The sequence below is a fragment of the Rhinolophus ferrumequinum genome, chromosome 5 (assembly GCF_004115265.2).
Source record: "Rhinolophus ferrumequinum isolate MPI-CBG mRhiFer1 chromosome 5, mRhiFer1_v1.p, whole genome shotgun sequence".
In the NCBI taxonomy this organism is placed as follows: Eukaryota; Metazoa; Chordata; class Mammalia; order Chiroptera; family Rhinolophidae; genus Rhinolophus; species Rhinolophus ferrumequinum.
In genome coordinates, this window is record NC_046288.1 from 16,001,685 (window position 1) to 16,020,566 (window position 18,882).

At 32.3% G+C, this 18,882-nt stretch overlaps 1 protein-coding gene across 26 annotated transcripts in view; it reads left to right on the top strand.

The window, feature by feature from the left end:
* The window catches only part of FIP1L1 (factor interacting with PAPOLA and CPSF1), a 62,325-nt gene that overhangs the window by 37,961 nt on the left and 5,482 nt on the right, over positions 1–18,882 (top strand). For 14 of the 26 annotated variants that reach the window (XM_033105567.1, XM_033105570.1, XM_033105579.1 and 11 more), the window contains 4 exons: positions 8,399–8,425; positions 10,453–10,507; positions 11,977–12,032; positions 17,238–17,451. In XM_033105567.1, the coding sequence (XP_032961458.1) occupies positions 8,399–8,425; positions 10,453–10,507; positions 11,977–12,032; positions 17,238–17,451 (352 nt within the window). The remainder of the gene's footprint in view (positions 1–8,398; positions 8,426–10,452; positions 10,508–11,976; positions 12,033–17,237; positions 17,452–18,882) is intronic. The other 12 variants (XM_033105572.1, XM_033105581.1, XM_033105578.1 and 9 more) reach the window with 1 other exon arrangement.

The window sequence follows — 18,882 nt, forward strand, 5'->3', positions numbered from 1 at the left end:
AGCAGATGGCTAACATAGTTCAACACTAGCTGTTTATTTAAGTGAGAGAGAGATGTTATGAATTAATGATGAAAATATGCCTCACTGGTATAAGAATATTTAATAGCTCTAGAAGATACTGCTGCGAGGCAATGGCATTATCTGGTAGTAGGCTTTTTTTCAAAATGGTAGAATTACTCCCATTTCTTTGCCGTGTAACCTGTTTATAAAGATAACAAATCTTCTAATAACGTTTAGATTATCTGTGGTATCATACTATTAACAGTATTTTTCTGTTGCATAAGCTGTTCATTTCATGTTAATTTTCAACTACATGCTGTACCTATTTTAAATACCTATCCAGATTTCCTTGATACTTACTTCAATTATGTTTCCATGTTGTCGTGTCAGTATTTAAGGAATACAAATTCAGATGAGTTCTAATGCTGGTTTAAGCAATTCCTAACTGGTTTATTTGCCAGAGTGAGGTGAGGGAAGATATTTATTACTTTATATTAAAACCAAATATTTGTAAGTTGAGGCTAACTGAATTACTCATCTTTACTAGACTGTGAGTTGTTGGAGAGAGCGTAAGACTGTATTTTCATCTGTGTTTCCCCACCGTGCTAATCGCAGATATCTTAAGTATACTTGACATTCCCTAAATATGTTAGCTAATTGAATTAAAACCATATTTATGTATCTGTAACATGGGGTTTTTCAGGCTGACGGTTGGTACAGTCAAACAGGCACTTACTTACCAATCAGAATGGACACTGGCTTTAAACAACACTATGGCTGAACAGATACATGTGAGCTGAATGTAGGCCTTAATTAAAGCCACATTTTCAGTTGCCATTTACCACAGAACCACATGATTACAGTATGTTCTATTGAGTTTGCCGTAATTTAGATCACCTTATGAATCATAAGCAGCTAATGAAAGAAAGCTGTGGCTCATAAGTAAACTCCTTTTTTCTTAGAGAAACCTTGGGTTGTCTTTTTACTTTGTTGAGAAATACTAAAAGGAAAATAATTTGAGAATTTAAACATATTTAATGTTGCCTTTATTAATATTAGCTTTAAATGCTAAGTTTTTAAAACTATCATCCTGTGTATGGTTAGACAAAGAAGTCGTGATATATTATGCCCATATTTTGGGATGCTACCAGTTTTTTCATAAATAGGGTTACCATGTGTCCAGATTTGCCTAGAAAGTCCTACGTTACACCTTTTGTCCCAGCATAATTATTATTCCTTCAGAAATGCTCTGTTTTGGAGGATTAAATTTATAGTCAACTCTATATTTGGCTCATTGTGTAAATTGATAGTTACCCCTTAGCAATGATGAGATGATAGAGACAACGCTTATTCAAGAGACTGTAACATAGTTAACAGAATAGGAGAGGTATATTGATTCCTCTCCCCCTCACATACATTCTGCAAACATACACGAAACCTTGTTAATAACAGGACAAAGGATTTCTGGTCACAATAGATTTGTATGAAAAGTTAGAGGAGTAGTTTCTATTATATTAATTTTTTCCAGAAATATATTAAGTGTGGTTTCATGCTTTCACTGAGTAATAATAGAAACAATAGCTGATATTTATTGAATGCTTACTATTGAAGGCACTGGCACTTCTTATATTGTCTCAATTTTAATGTTGACAACATCTGAAGTAGGTATTACTCTACTTTTACAGATGAGGAAACTGGGGCTTAAGAAATTTAGATAATAGCTAGAAAAGTAGCAGAATCAGAATTCTGTTGCAGTCAGATTTGCTCGAAAGCCATTTTCATTAACTATGTTGAACTGAATCATTACCTGTGTCAAGAAAGCTATATTGTTAGATTATGTGTATTCATCCCAATAATGTGTTTTAAAAGCTTTTTTTTCCTTTTTCTTTTTAAAGTATTTCTTTGATGTTGAAGTTCATGCATATATATTTGTGGGTAGGGAAGTTCGGGAGGTTGTAAAGAGCAGGAACCAGATTTTGTTTTTGAAAATCCAGCTAACTGAAGTTTTGCTATTTGCCTGATTTGTTTTAAGTCTATGTTTACTGAATAAACCAGTTTAATTTACTAGAAGAAAAAATGTAAAATTGGAAGGATTGTTTTATAGAGTAGTTGATTTTGTGGGGTTTTTTTATTGTGGTAAAATATACGTAACAAAGTATTTATCATTTTAACCATTTGTAAATGTACAATTCAGTGGCATTAAATACATTCAGAATGTTGTGCAACCATCGCTGCAATCTGTACTAAAACTTTTTCATCATCTATAACAAAAACTATGTGCTCATTAAACAATAACCCATTGCCACTTACCCCAGTCCTATGTAGCCTCTGTTCTTTCTTTCTCTATGAATTTGTCTATTCTAGGTACCTCATATAAATGGAATCATTCCATTTATCCTTCTGTGTCTGACTTACTTGTTTTTAAATAAAATAATTGATGATTATAAATTTTTAAAGTATCAACCTATATTACATTTTATGGTAGAATTTTAATTTAGGCTTTTAAATGTTAATTTACTTTAGTGTCATCATATTTTGTCTTCTTTTTTTTATAATGGAGTTTATTAACACAGACAAGGCATACTCAGTTTAACTCATTTCTTGTTACATTAATCCGTGTTAAGGCTCATGTGACTGTGGTTCTGTATGTCTTGGGAAAAATTGAAATCTAGTTCAGGAGTAGAATTCGGCTTTGAAGAAAGCCCTTTCTTTGCTTTATGGCAATGTAGCTGAACTAGTCTGGACCACAGACAAGCCATCCTTTTTTCAAAAGTTGGATATAGGGTTTAGCTGTTTATCTACATTTCAAAATGAGTAAGATTCAGCATTTTAGAAGGAATTAGATTCCTTCCTAAAAGACTGTCAGTCAGGTACATCGCTGTCTTATTAGTCACATAGTACTACAAATTATATGAACTTAAAAATCTTGTTTGTTTCTTAAATATCTTGATTTTGGGTTAGCAATGATACATGGGGTTAGGGAGAAAAGCAGCTCATGTCTGGAGTCTTTCTGCAGTTCTTGCAAGGCCTGCCATGTCTTTAGATTATTTTTCTGTTAGCAATCTGGTTTCAACACACTGGCTCTTAAATTTTTTTAGTCACAGACTCCTTTACACTCTTAAAAAAGCAGATCCCAGCAAGCTTTTATTTGTGTTACATTTATTTTTTTGTATTAGATACTAAAACAAAATATTATATTTAAAATATTTATTTTAAAAATACTCATAGTAATAAACCCATTATATATTAGCAGTAAGACAACATTTCTTAAAAAATAACTTTATTTTTCCAGAACATCAAAAAAACATTTAGTGCAAAGAGTGGCATTGTTTTACACTGTTGCAAATCTTTTTACTTGTGTGGCTTAATAGAAAAAAGCTGGATTCTCCTTTTTGTTTCCTTGTTAAATCTTGTAATTTCACATGTCATGTAGCCTCTGGAAAACTTCTTGTACATTTGTAAGATAATGAGGGTGAAAATGGCAAATAACAGTATTTTTATGAAAGTAGTTTTGACCTTGTGGATTCCTAGAATGGTCGTAGAGACCCCCAGGAATCTCTAGGTAACACTTTGAGAACTGTTCCTTTGGCAGAAGTTTGGCTTATATTAGATGAATATTATTAGCACCCTTGAGGGAGAACAATTTTGTCCATTTAACTGAGAAGCTATTCCGTGAATATAACATTTATTAAGCTTATTTTATAGTTCCATGAAGATTTTTTTGTTTTCACACAACAAATCTGCATATTAACTGATGCTGTTTGCCAAAAATGTGAGCATTTCAAAAATGTACTACATGGAAGTACATCTGCAAAAGAATTCCTTGAAGTTTTTGAGAAATGTACTCATTTTCTCTTATGTTTTGTTTTTCTATATTTAAAAAACTTAACAGTCTATGAGTATTTTTAATAAACTGAAAATAGAGAATAATGCTAATTATCCGTAATAAGTAGTATATTCTGGTACAATTAAAAATTAATTTAAATGTAACTTTAATAGAAATTGAAAGCTTCTTTAGGATGTTGAATTTTAGTGTCTTTTTTCCCCCATGGATGCCCCCTTTATAATAGTCATATTTTTAATATACCATAGATGCTGCTTTTATAGAATTTAATTAAAATTTAATATTTTCCTTTGTGTGATTCTTCCAACCATTTTGTGATTATATGTGAGCTTATAAAGATCAATTCTTTTATAAGTTTTTTTGTAAAAATACTAACATTTCTATAAGAGATGTTATTTGTCTAATATAATTTTTATTTTCTGTAGCCTGTAAATTATTTTATAAACTAGAGGATTAAGGGATCCTAATAAGGATAAAATAGTTTATTCCATTTATGGTTAGCATAAAATCATCTTTTTTACCTGTTAGGTATGGACTTTACTATGCTGGTAACTTTTTGTTGCTTTAAGTTTTGCGACCATAGTGCCTTTGACCATTTTTTTTCCTTTTAAAATTACCTCCATTTTTTTTTGTACTTTATAATTAATTTTTACTTTAATTATTTAAAAAGTTTTATATTATTACATATTCTGTGTTTCTTTTTAAGAGTAGATGGTAGGTGATATGTGTGTATAGTATATAATTTTAAAATACTGATTGAAAAGCATGTGGTTGAAGGTGATATTTACTGATTTTTATAAATCTTGACTTTTTGTATTGTACTCAATTTTTTTGTGCAAAACTTACATATGAGCTTAATGACTTTGAAGTAGAAATCATTAGAGACTTAAGAAAAGTGATTGAGCTTGTTTATTCATAACATAATGCTGTTGAAATTTGGAACTTACCAGTGAGAAATAGGAAGCATAGTTCACATAATTCTGCCGTGCTTTTTTTTTCCATATTTGAATAGAGAAATGATAGGGAGTTACTATATATAATGATTAGCTATTGCTTCATAACAGACTGCTCCAGAATGTAGTGGCTTAAAACAATATGTTTATTATTGAACAGTTTTTGTGTGTTAGGAATGTGGGATAGCTTAGCTGGGTCCTCTGCTTCAAGTCTGTTACAAAATTTGAGATGGTATCTCACAGACTTGACAGAAAGGATTCATCTCCAAGCTCATTCACCTCTTTTGAATCTTTTCAACATGGCAGCTTGCTTCATCAAAGCCCGAGTGCTGAGAAGATAATAGAGGATACCGGCAATGTTGAAGTTACTGTCTCGCGAAACCTAGTCATGGAAGTGACATCCCATCATTTTTGCTGTATTTTGTTTGTTAGAAATAAGTCATTATATCCAGCCTGCACTCAAGGGAAGGATATAAATACACCTATAAAAAGGCATAAATACCCAGAGGCAAGGATCACTGGAAGCCATGTCAGAGGCGGCGTATTACATAGCTCTTTTTCGCCTTAGTCATACAAAATAATGATGGGATACATTGAGAATGATGTCATAGATAATTTTTATTCAGTTTCTATTTGTTGTTGTTGAGTGCAGAGCCTTTTAATTTTGTGAGAATTAAAAAAAAAACAAAAAACATTTAAATTCCTTTTAATATGTTTTGCAGGGCTGCTGCCTTTCTGTTTCTTTGCTTCAATTCCTTCAGTCCCCCAAATAGGATTTCAGGTTCCCCTACCCTCATGCTTTACAATTAAGTACTCTTAATTGTTGTATACTGGAAAAATTAAATTCTCTTTCTTTTGAGGGTGCCAGATAGTATAGGCTGTCATTCCAGCTGTATGACTTTACTTCAAAGTGTCACATGCTTTGTTTGTTTCATAAAAATTTGGAATGGAGTTTATTTGACCTGTATTGACCATTGAGGTACTCAGCAGTGCAAAAGAGAAGTTTAGAATCTAATCCAGTGCTTCTCAATGCATAGTCTCTGCTCAACAACGTCATCATCTCTTTGTTAGGAATGCAGATTCTCTGGCTGTAGTCCAGACCAACTGAGACAGAAATTCTAGGGGAAAGGCCCAGCAATCTGTGTTTTAACAAACTCTCCAAGTGATTCTGATGATCACTAAAGTTTCAAAATCACTAATCTGTTCAATCCTGTTAGAACTTGAATGTTACTTTTCCAAAAGCTTTTGGCCAGTACTAGAAATCTTACTTTTACCACTGTTAAGACAAGGCTTTCCAGGAAAATAAACATTTTTTTCCTACTTATTTTATAGATAGAGGATGCAGAAAAGAAACACAGTACTTGTCTTGTGTATTTCAAGCCTGTTGGCTAGGCAGCACATGTGTTAGCCAGGAAGGTGAGAGTGTTGAGGGAGAGGACAGGGATTTTTGAGACAAGTTTTTTTCTTTCCTTACACTATTTCTCTTTGTTAACAAAAGTCAAATGCTAAATAATGATGTTTAGATAAGAATTATGTTGGCCTACCGTTATATGTTAAACCGTCTTAGTTGGATTTTAAATATACATTTGATAATTGTCTCAGAATTGATTATATCGTATTTGATCAACTTTATAGTTAAGTTTCAGTGAACATTTACCAATAAAGATTTACATTGAAATATCTTAGATGAAATAGAGGTCTCACAAGAAGGGCCTTTTCTAGTTCTAGTGTTAGATATTGATTGGAAAGGTATCTGTATACATAGTATGATTTTTCTTTGTGTCCTTAATTCCTTCCAGTTGATATTTTTAAAAATCTACCCAATGATATTATTGTAATAAAATTCAAATTAAAAGCAGGCTATAATTTTAACCACCTTTATAGCATAGTTAACAATTTAGTTCTGTCTTTTATCATTAATGTTTTGTGACATTTTGATAACTTAAATGTTTTGAGGAATAAATTTTGAGAGGGCTGACTAGTAATTTCTTAGTTATTTTGCATGAATTCACATTGTAGTAAGCTGTAGTGAGCATTAGCCAAAATGGTAGAGTTATTAGAATTACAGAGTGGGTTGCTGAATTTGATACCGTCTTTGCCTTACAAACCTAGAAAATTATCATGTGTTTAAATGTGAAAACTAGGGTTTAAATGTAGTCATATAGTGAAATTCAGTAGTGCTCTAAAAAAAAAAAATCTATTTTAAAGAAAATCAGGTAATAGTAAATATTAAGAAAATTTAGTATGCTCTGCCTTTCTTACTTTTCCCGTTTAGTTTGGTGTCTGGGATTTTGCTGGCTTGTAGTGTTTGCTGGATTCTTTTAGCTTAGTAATTTTGGAAGCAGCAGTGTAACCTCAGGACAGATGAGAATTGCCATTAAGTGTAGATCAGTTTAGTAAATTTATGGAGGCCTAATGATTTTTGAAACATCATGGCTGCGTTACATCTTTTTCAATCTTGTTGGTTTTGTAAATTTAGCATATCCTTTTATTCCATGGGTGGTTAAATCAGGTGCTTCATTCTCCATTTTAAGGCCACTTGCTGCCTTAAAATCTTTATATACACCTTGTATTCTGATAAAACATAAGAAAAAATTTTGAATAAATTATTAGCAGATGTTTCCATTGACAAGAAAACATTTGAAAGCAATTCTGTTTTCATTTTTCCCCCATATTATTTACTTAATGAATTAGATTATTTTTCCTCTTTTGGACTAATTTTGATACAGTTTTTAAGATAGGATTTAGTAAAGCATTTTGGCTGTGTTGAAGTTATTTATGGTATAAAATGTCCATGAGAAAGTTTTTAATTTTTTTCTATTTTCCTACTTATGTCATTTTTCTTCAAACAAAAAGTTGTTACAGTTTGCATGCCACATAAGTTTTACATTAGGATTTAAGGGCACATTTGACCAATATAAATTTAGAATGTTTCTTCATACACAGTTTATTTCTTAAAGTTTATAATGTGTGCAAATTAGTGAGAGTCACTCAAATTTAGTGTTTTGTGACACCCATAGAAGTAAATCCTCTACATCTTAATGTGCCCTGGGGGTGTATATATATGAATTGGCTGTGCCCCTTGCTCTGCTTCCACAAATCAAGGGAAGTAACCTTTCCCCACTCCTGTCAACAACAAACAGTCCAAATCAACACTTGAATGTCCCACAAAAGTTTACTAAGTGAGTATCCCTCATCCTCAGAGTTACCTTGTACTACCTACAGTATTAAAGAGCCTATTGATCAATTTCCCTATTAAAATAACAAAATCAGATGTTGATTATCAAACTTAGTGTTAATTTCATGGAGTTTGATATTTGTGTATGCACAAGTGTGCTTTTTAAGTTGATGTCTAACTTTGTTTGTGATTACAACTTGTGGGGGAAACCTGTTACCAAGTTGTTAGACTTGGTTTTCATCAGGAAGTCAGATGTTATACTTAAATTGTTGGTCCTCGGCAAGAAAACAGAATGCTTCTTTTGAGTGAGGAAAATGAGACGAGGGGTTTTATTTCAAAGGGTTTTTTTTTTGGTGATGGCATAAATACATAACAGGTTATAAAATCCAGTTACTATATTAAATTTCATCACTTGTTTTTTAGGTATTCCAATAACTGTACCACCTCCAGGTAAAACTTTTTCCATGTTTTCTCCATCATTGTTAATAAACATGAAATTTCAAGCCTATAGTTACAGGAGGGACAGTGTTGATATGGTTAGAATATGGAATAGGCTATTGGGATTTCAAGGTCCTATTTTCAGCTCTGCCTTTGCTTCATTCCAGTTTTGATTAAGATATTTAGTTTTCTTATATCTGTCTTACCCATTTCTGTAGAAATAGAGATTTTGAGAAAATTCTCACCATATCAATTGGTGAAGAAAACAATATAGGATATAAAATAACATTTTTATTAAAATTTTTTTCAGACCAAGGATTTTTTTATATGATAAAGTGACTGCCAGAGAAGAGAAAGAGTATTTATTTTGACTTTATCATGGTTTCTGATTTTTATACTCTGCTGGCATAACTCAGTATTGTGAGAAAAATATGTTCTGAACCACACAGTTAGGTATATTGATAATTGGTCAGATGGTTGTCTAAGAGTGGTGATTAAATTGTTCATTGTTGTAATGGTATGATCAATAGTTTATACGTGGTCCAGTGGTTTTTACATTTTTTTCAGTTTTGTTTTTTTTTTTGGTAGTGTGATGCAAATGTTATAGCAAGTGTGTTTACTGAGGTCAGCATTAAAAGCCAAATAGAAACAGAATGAGAAGTGACAGTGCTTGGAAGGGTGGGTCTAAATTCAAAATGACCTTCATAAACAAAAATAGTGGTTTAGGTAGCACAGGCGAGTATACAAATTTAGATATGGAATAGTCACTGATTGTGTATGAATGTGGCTAAAGAAGACTCACCAGGAAAAGTCATAAAGGAATCATTGCTGTGTCTTTTTAGTTTAAAAAGAAATGTGATTGTATGACTATGTAAAATAGGATTGTGGACTCTAGGACTGATGTGGTAATTGCTAAACTGTATACTTCTAAGATTTTTAATAGAGGACGTATAGATCCTAAAACTGGATACAGTGAAGATGAGCATGGTGAATTTGAAACAACTGGAAGCAAGGCCAAAAATTGATTTAAATGGACTTTTGAGAAGGGTTAAGAGACTGGGATTCATTTTAACTTAGAATATTAAAAAGGAGGCCTAAGTGGAAGTGTTTTCAAATATGTAGAGTGTGATAGAAAATATGACAGTAGATTGTTTCTTGTCCTCATTCAGGACAGCATGTGAATTGTAGTCTGAGAAATTCTATATATATAATTTAATGCATTTCCTAATAGTGAGAGTTGTTAACATTTGGAAGGGATTGGTATTATAAGGAATTAGTATCTTAAGTTGTGGAATCTTAAAGTCTTTTGTTGGGATGTTTTATTGCCTATCTGAATTTGAAAGTGTAGAGTAGATTAATTGTTAAAGTCCCTTTTAGCCATATTCTGTGGTATTTCATTTAGGTATTGTGAATTATTGAGAATGCAGACCTCATGATATAAAGGTGCAAAATATTTTCGTTCCAAAGTAATGCAAAACTACATTATGTGCCTTTCTTTGTAAAATAGTTTTTTAGGGTTGTGCTATTTAAAACATACTTTATGATGGATGTTCTCAGCCTTAAGCATTTATTACATCTACTGGTAAAATTTTATTTATAAATTATACATTTTAAGGAAATTTCTATATAGCTAAAACTCAAAACATTTTTTGAAAGAGGTAAATGTATTTGCTTTTCTTCTAAAATATTTCAAGTATAACATATCTGGTGGCAACACTACTGTTTTATATATGAAAAGGTAAGGCATTGAGATTAACTTTCTCATACTCACAAAATGGGCTGTGTGTGGTGCTGAAAATAAGACCGGGTGTCCTGACTCCCAGTTTGTGCTCTGTGTATTAGACCAGACTGTTCATTTAAAGTTTTATTATTCTAAAATCTGTTTATAAGTTTAAGCTCCATTTTTTTCTGTCCATTATAACATAGAGAAGCATGTTATGCCCCCAGAGAAATTTAGTGATATACAACAACTTTGTTTCACTCTTGACATTAAATGTACATTCTCTTAACTTTTTTTATCTTATGATTGAATGTTTCAGGTTTTCCTCCTCCACCAGGCGCTCCACCTCCATCTCTTATACCAACAATAGAAAGGTAAATCAGTGTGGCTACTGTAAATTTTTTTTATCATTGATAGGCTTTTGACAGAAGAATCATATACATATCTTGGTAATATTTTCAAAGATGTAATTTTATAAACAGTAATACATGTGTTTTAATTTGTTTAAGTCTAGATCTATGATAGTTATTTTATAATAAGATGTTGGACTAATAGACCAATAACAAAACAGGAGGGAAAAAAACATAAATGATAGTATTTTGAAATGTCATGCTTTGATTTATGACATACTGATTAGAAACTTCTTGAAAACTTGGCATATGGCATAGTCAGTTTTGTGGGAAATATAGGTAATCATGAATAATGCATGTCTTTTAGGATTAAGTAAGGACAACTATTATCAGGGACCATAGTAAAGAAAAGCTGCCTAATTTCTTGATACCTTGCTGTAACTCAGCTTCCACAAAGGAGGATTGGATCTGTTCTGCATGGCAGTAGCCTTATTGTTATACCCTGCACTTATGGGTTATGTTACAATGCTGTTTTCTCACATAAACAGCATGTTACTATTTTTATGAAAATAGATGACTCATTTCAAGATAGTCATAAAAATGTCTCTAAAAGGGGAACCAAAATTATTAAAACATGTTTTACATTTAAAAAAAGAATATCTCTTGGATGGCAATATGGTGTTTAACAACATAGGCTTTGGAATCACAGAGGCTTGGTTCAAATTTTACCTTTCTAATTTCTCAGCTTTGTGTTGCTAGGCAAGGTTCATAACTAGTCTTTGAGATTCAGTTTTTCACCAAATAAGGTTGATAGAATTGTGAAGGTTAAAACAGCTAGTGAATATAAAGCATCAGCATAATTCTCGGGAGATAGAAATTCTGATAAATGTTGGCTATTATTATTTCCTCTCAAATGGCGAATAAACTCAAGAAAAGTAGTATATTTCTGAAAAAGTGATTCAAATTATACAAAAAGACAGGAAAATTGTGAGAACCTTACAGTAATAGCATCAAACTATGCATATGATTTTCAAAGAATACGATTAAAATTGTGAGAACATAAGCATTTAATTTGATTAAATCCTTGTTAAATATATATTTGTTTTCTCAGTCAAAATGTTAAAAAGTATTATTTGTTGATCTTGTCAGTGGGGCTGAATTTCTGATTTATCACCATTAAAACTAGTTTGTTTTAAGACTAAATTTTAACTAAGTCTCAAATTTTCTATGAGCCTCAAAGTTTGTTATCTTGTGAGTTGTGCTGATTATTCACATTAAATAGTATTAGCAAATTATATTTTTATTTACAAATGGGTGTTAGGTTTAATATTTTGGAGGTTAAAAAGCCTGTGTCTTTAGAATTAAATAAAATTACATAATTAAAGCTTACCAGTATATTGTGGATAAATAAAAGTCATAATTCTCCCTTTATGTTTTACATTTGCACCAAAGTATTAAAATTCAACACATAAAAATACATTTTTCTTCAACAGTGGACATTCTTCTGGTTATGATAGTCGTTCTGCACGTGCTTTTCCATATGGCAATGGTAAGTTTTAATTTTAATTACCAGATTAAATTTGAATCAATAAAGTACTTAAATATTTTCATAGCAATAAAAACTTACTTCCATGGTTTAAAATACTATCCTACAGAGCAATTAAAAAGTATTAACTGAAGGAATAACTAGGTCTTACATATATTACAGGTTACTTAACAGAATGATTTTTATTTCCTTATCAATTGTACTTTTAAAAGTTAACAGATGGTAATACGACGTGGATATTTATACCATGTCTTTTTCTAAAAGGATTTAGGATTTGTCGCCAAATTGCCTTGGTCTGCATTGTCCGTAATCTCTGTTTCTTGACTCCTAGCATCCAGCCTGCCTCGTTCTCATCGTCGCCCTCACTGATTTATCTTTTCTTGTAGATCGTTTGGCTAGGTCCTGTTTCATGTTCATTCCTGACTACCCAGTTTAGGGCCTTGTAATACCAGTTTCTGCTTAGATTTCTTGATCATTTATTCATTTATTTTAAAAGTGCTGTGCATTGTACTAGGTTTTAGTGATACAGTAAACTAGACATAGGCATAGGCTTGCCCTTATCAAATTTATAGGTTAGTGAGTAAACCGCCAGGTGATAGAAGAGGGTATCATGGGAGCATAGTGCAGGAGTCTGCCACTTTAGAGGGATAGAACCATAGATGATGTGATTTGGAGTTCAAATTATGTTCAAAGACGTGGAGGTGAGAGAGAAAGCATGATAGGCATGGAAAGGATGCCATGAGGAATACCTAGCGACGAGAGGAGATCATGCAGGACCTTACAGCCATGCTGTAGAGAGTTCCAACCTTATTCAGAGGGCGTGAGCAGCAGTTTAGTTTTATGCCAAGTTGTGAAATTGCTAGATTTACATTGAAAAAAGGTCCATTCTGGATGCCTACTGTGAGGAAATCGTGGATTTGTAGAGTGAATAGAAAGGTGAGAACAAGAAGCTGTCAGAGTACAGTCGTGTGCTGCATAATAACGTATCAGTGACAGACTGCATATATGACTGTGGTCCCATAAGGTTTTAATGGAGCTGAAAAGTTCCTATTGTCTGGTCACATTATAGCCATTGTAACGTATGACTCACGTGTTTGTGGTGATGCTGGTGTAAACACACCTACTGTGCTGCCAGTCGTATAAGTAGAGCACATACAATTATGTACAGTACATGATGCTCGATAATAAAGACTATGTTTCTGGTTTGTATTTACTATACTTTTTATGATTATTTTAGAGTATACTCTTTCTACTTAAAAAAACAAAAAGTTTGCTGTAAAACAGTATGTCGGGTTATACCAGCAACAGCTTCATACATCTTGTGTTTACTTCAGCTCTTGATTGTATCATTTTCTCTAGTGCTTGATTCAATCTTGTGTTGTTTTATTCAGTAACATGCTGTAATGGCTTGTAGCCTAGGAGCGAGCTATAGGCTATACCAGATAGCCTAGGTGTGTAGTGGGCTGTATCCTCCAGGTTTGTGTCAGTACTCTGATGTTTGCACAGAGGAAATTGCCTAATGACGTATTTCTCAGAATGTATCTCCATTGGTAAGTGGCACATGACTGTAATCCAGGGGAAGAAATTATGGTGTCCTGTATTTAGGTAGTACCATCGGGGATGGAGAAAACTGAATGATTCCAAAGGCTTACATGGTGGAATTTATAATAATTGTAAGTCTTGGTGATAGTTCAGCGATAAATATCAGTCATAAACTTCCAGTTGCTTTCTAGGTATCTGTATCAGAGGATTGTACTGTCCTTCAGACCCACTTTATTTAAAACCACATAGGCCATACATTCACATCAAAAGATAGTCTTTCTGTTGACTTACTTGTTTCATTGATTATATTACCTTTTCCTTTTTATACTGGCCTCCTAAGAAGTCATACTCCTTAAGTTGGAATCTTGCCTTGCCCTCTCGTTATTTATGTGACTTTTATAGATCTTCAACCATTAATGGAGAGCATAATTCTTCTTCATACAGTGAAGTTTAATGAGAATACATTGAAGCACTTTAGTCCTGCCATGTAATAAATACCCAAATATTAGCTGTTAATTTTATGATTATCCCCACCATCTCCAAAGAGTCCCCAGTTCCCTCCTTTTTCTAAACCGTGAGGCAGTGTAGCATAATTGTTAAAGCATAGACTCTGCAGTTGCCTAGGTTTGGGTCCTGGGTACAACCTAACCTTAGTAACTTTGAATAAGTTAAATAACCTAAATTGTTTTCTTCGTCTGTAAAAATAAAGTTTGAATGTAAAGTGCTCGGCACAGTGCCTGTAATATGTAAGTACTTGTTGATAAGCATCATTTGTTAAATTAAATATTTTTTTTACTTCTTTTATGGCACTTGTCATCTTCTGCTTTGTGATTAAATTCCTTATGTATTTGTTTCAGTACAGATGAACATAAGGAATAACCCATATCAGAAAGAATAAGACTGTATTCTTGAGATTACATACACAGTGGAAGATTTCATTTTTTAAATATACTTTTAAACACTTAACTTTTTCTCAAAGTAATATATGCAAAATTTTAATCTCAAAAGAGTTTTCTGCTCACTGCTTACCACCCTGACTCCTTTGAGATTTTTTTTTTTAATTAAGCACTTTTAAAGTAGTAACAATTATAAAGCATATTTTAAGAATTAAACAGGAAAGTTCAGAGTTTTCTTCATCATAGTCAAACAAAGCTTTGAAATGAAATAGTAAATACAGCTTCTTCTTTTTTGGTAATTCTGTTACCTTTGTTTATTTTGTTTATTTTACAATTTTGTGATTTATCCTCAAGTACTAATTATACATGGAAATACTAATTTTTGGCGATGTGCATATTAATACTAAGATTGTGCTTATAAAATAAGACCTAGTTAAAAAGTAATCTTGTGCAAGAATATGGGAGAACTGTAAGCATTTTTAATGGTTTTCAGTTCTGATGATTTGCGTGGCATTTCTACATAGGCTTATCAACCTATTTCTTGATTTATGTAACTAGATACCATGTGTTATCTTCCTACTGTGATAGACGTGTATTTTGCTCAGTTACCATCTCTATCCCTCTCCTTTCGGCCACTAGTGAAATTCTATCATTTTTGTTCCTCTTTTTATTTATGTACCTGCCTTCTTTTTCATGCACTATCAATCATTACTACTGTGCGTCTTTTTACGCCTTCACCTATTCCTCCCCTTCTGCTTCCCAGCTTTGGTCAACTATACTCCTACATATAACATATTTGTCCTATAACCAAAATTATTTGTGCCCTGATACGTTTTTCATTCTAAAAGCTAAACAATAAACCATATTTGCTTATTATGACTATGTAAGTATTATATATTGTAGAGATAATTATAATACTCAGGCCACTTAAAGGAGAAGGTTCATATGGTAAATATATTAAAATTATCATCATACACTTTATTAACTATGTAAAATCGTACCACATTTTAATTGGGTTCATATTTGAACCATGACTTTCTCAACCTTGAGAATATAAAAAATATTCTCCAATACATACTTTCTCCAAAAAATTTTCAAATTTTGTTTTTCCATGTGTATGTCCTTACGCCATCTGAAAAATTAATTTTTGCCTGTTATAAAGGTATAATTGTCCCAGTGTCATTTTTTGAATAGTCTCTCCTTATTGAGGGATCTACAATGTCATTTCCATTCTTGTATCAATTTCCATGTATGCATAAATCTGTTTCTCTGTTATCTAGACTATTCATTTTGTTAATTTAACTATCCTTGTGCTAATAATGCCACACTGTCTTAATTATGAGTTTCATAGTAAATCTGATACCTAGTTCAGCAAAATCTCCTTTACTCTGCTTCAGAAAAATTGGGCCATTGCTCTTACTATATATGCATTTTAGAATCAACTTTGCAAGTTCTGAAAAACTGTTGAGATTTTGAGTAATAACTAACATTTATGTTATGCTTACTATATGACCAACACTTAAACTCATGCAATTCCGACAACCTTCTAATGTAGGCATCCTGTTATCATCCCCATTCTGTGGATGAGGAAATTGAAGAACATCCAGATTAAGGAATTTGCCCAGTATCATACACTAAGTGGCAGTCAGTATTTGAAACCTTGCAGCCTGGTTCCAGAGTCCGTGCTGTTACACCATAGTATTGGAATTCAGTTGATGTTCTATATCAGTTTGTGTGAAATTTACACCTTACAACATGAATTCATCTATGAACTAGGACTCTATCCATTTAGGGAGTTGTTTTTTAATGTGTTTCAATTAAGTGCTAGTACCTCCACACACTTCTTGCAAATCTTCTGTTGATTTAGCTATAGGTACCTAATATTTTTGTTGTTGTTGTAAATGGTATATTCATTTGAACACCATGTTCTGTTTGTATTTGCTTGTATTTAGAAATAGAATTTGGTATTTATTATATAAATAGATACAGATACATGTATTGAGATATATATATGTATATAATATATATCGAACATGTAACAGGAAAGTTCGAACATGTAATAGGAAAGTTCGGAGTTGAACAGTTCCCTAACTTTCACTATAATTTGTAACATCTTTTCAGATCATGATTGATTATGTTTTAAAAAATAGTGATTTATCTAGGTTTTTAACATCTAAGTTAATATGTAAGATTGGCCTATGATTTTCCTATATTTTGCACTGTCCTTAACTGGTTTTGGTATTAAGGTTATACAACCTACATGGGGTAAGTTAGGGGATGATCTTTTTTTCCTATTTTCTGGAAATTTGTGTGATATTAGAGTGGTCTGTACCTTAAAAGTTAGTAAGATTCACCTATAAAAGCCAGCTGGTCTTGTGGAAAGGGTTAATATTACTGATTTAATGTTTTAATAGTCATGGGACTATTTAAGATTTCTTTTTATTTTTGAGTCTCTTTTGTTTGGTAAGTTGTTTATTCATTTATTTTTAGGAATTAATCTATTTCAGCTAAGTTTTTAAATGTGTTGGTATAAAGTGTATAATATTTGCATTATTTAATCTATGCCATATCTGTAGTTGTAGTCCCTTTTTGGTATTATTTATGTGGTTCTGGTATTGTTTTTGTGGTCTCTTTTTTGTAATCTTGTCAGGGATTGTCATGTTTTATTTGTCTAATCTTCAAAAACCAAGTACCATAACTTTTGTTTTTAATTATTTATATCTATATCTATATATCTATCTATATTTTTTTTATTTTTTTTGTTCTTTAGTTGCCTTTCCCCACCTTCCTGGTTCTGCTCCTGCATGGCCTAGTCTTGTGGACACCAGCAAGCAATGGGACTATTATGCAAGAAGAGAGAAAGACCGAGATAGAGATAGAGACAGAGACCGAGAGCGAGATCGTGATCGGGACAGAGAAAGAGAGCGCACCAGAGAGAGAGAGAGGGAGCGTGATCACAGTCCTACACCAAGTGTTTTCAACAGGTTTGTTGAGTGTGCAGGAGTTTGTACACATGTGCATTATAGAATTTATATTTGGTAATAGGATGGAAAATCTAATTCAGTTGGGAAAGGATTGCTTGAAGAGTAGTTATGATAGCCATTTTAAAAGCATCAGGGCTATTCATGGGGGTTCCCACTGTCTAAAGCAACAGTCTTCAAATCTTTTTGTTTACTTTTCCCTTAAAGTGTGTCTGTCTTAGTAAGCCTCTTTAAGAGCCTTGACCACCATTTTTCATTTCTGTATCGTCAGCACTTTGTACAGTAATGCCTGGCACATAATGAATGCATCAGTGAATAAAACGACGTACATATTTCAGAGGAAGGTGGTGAATACAATAGAGAAAAAAAACAATTTTGAAAAGTGTTGGTGAAACTGTTAGCTAGAAAGTATTTGAAATGAACAAAAATCAACCTTTATTACAACCAAAACATTCATTTGGGCATCTTTCATATTAACATATCAGTTTAAGTACCATCACAGTATAGAATGAAATAAGTTAAATGTAACTTTTTTTCATGCCAACTGTTTCTATGGATGAGATAAATAAACATAAGATACAGAAACAGTTTTCTGATTTTGCTAGATGAGATGAAGCAGTATATCAATTCAGGATGTGAGCATATGCTTGATTCAGGTAGCATTTATATTGTTAGATGTGGTCATCTAGTCATAGACTTGCTAATCCGAAAGGTCCTTAGGGATCTAGTCTAAATTTTTACTTACCAGATGAGGAAATGGAAGCATAAAGAAATTAAGGCAATGGTAGAGGCCTGCTATCTACTGGAAATGTAGTTGAGATATTAGTTAAAATCCTTTCTAATCTTGAAATTAGTTTAAAAATCTTTTCATTTTCCTTATTACTCTCTATGCACTGTTCTTCTTTTTCCATTTTTTTTTGGGGGGGTAGGGAGGGGCACCCAATTAATTCTTACATTCATGTAACAGACATTTTCTGAGTCTGTTATGTACCAGGCACAGAGTTGTATGCTGAGGATACAGAATTATTCATACATTACCCTTTCAGATTTAACCATATAATACTGTCAAGGTGAGTAGGACTGGTTAGTAGTTTAAAACTTTATCTAAAAAAAATGTGCAATAAGAAACTGAATAAGATTCATTAATTTTTTTCCTTCTTGTAGCTCCTAATAAAAAGACTTATACATTGTAGGCACCTGATAACATTTTATTAACTAAATAAGTTATGATACATATATGTTTGTGTGTATGTGTAAATATGTATGTTTTGTGTTTATGTGGTGGGACGTATTATTTACTTTAGCCATGTAAGTTAGCATGACTCTGTTTGGTTCAAGAGAATTACTTTCCAGATAGTTGAATTGTTTCTAATGTAGATAAAATGAATTTATTTGAGATAGCACTGCCATCTCTAGAATGTTCATATTCACAAG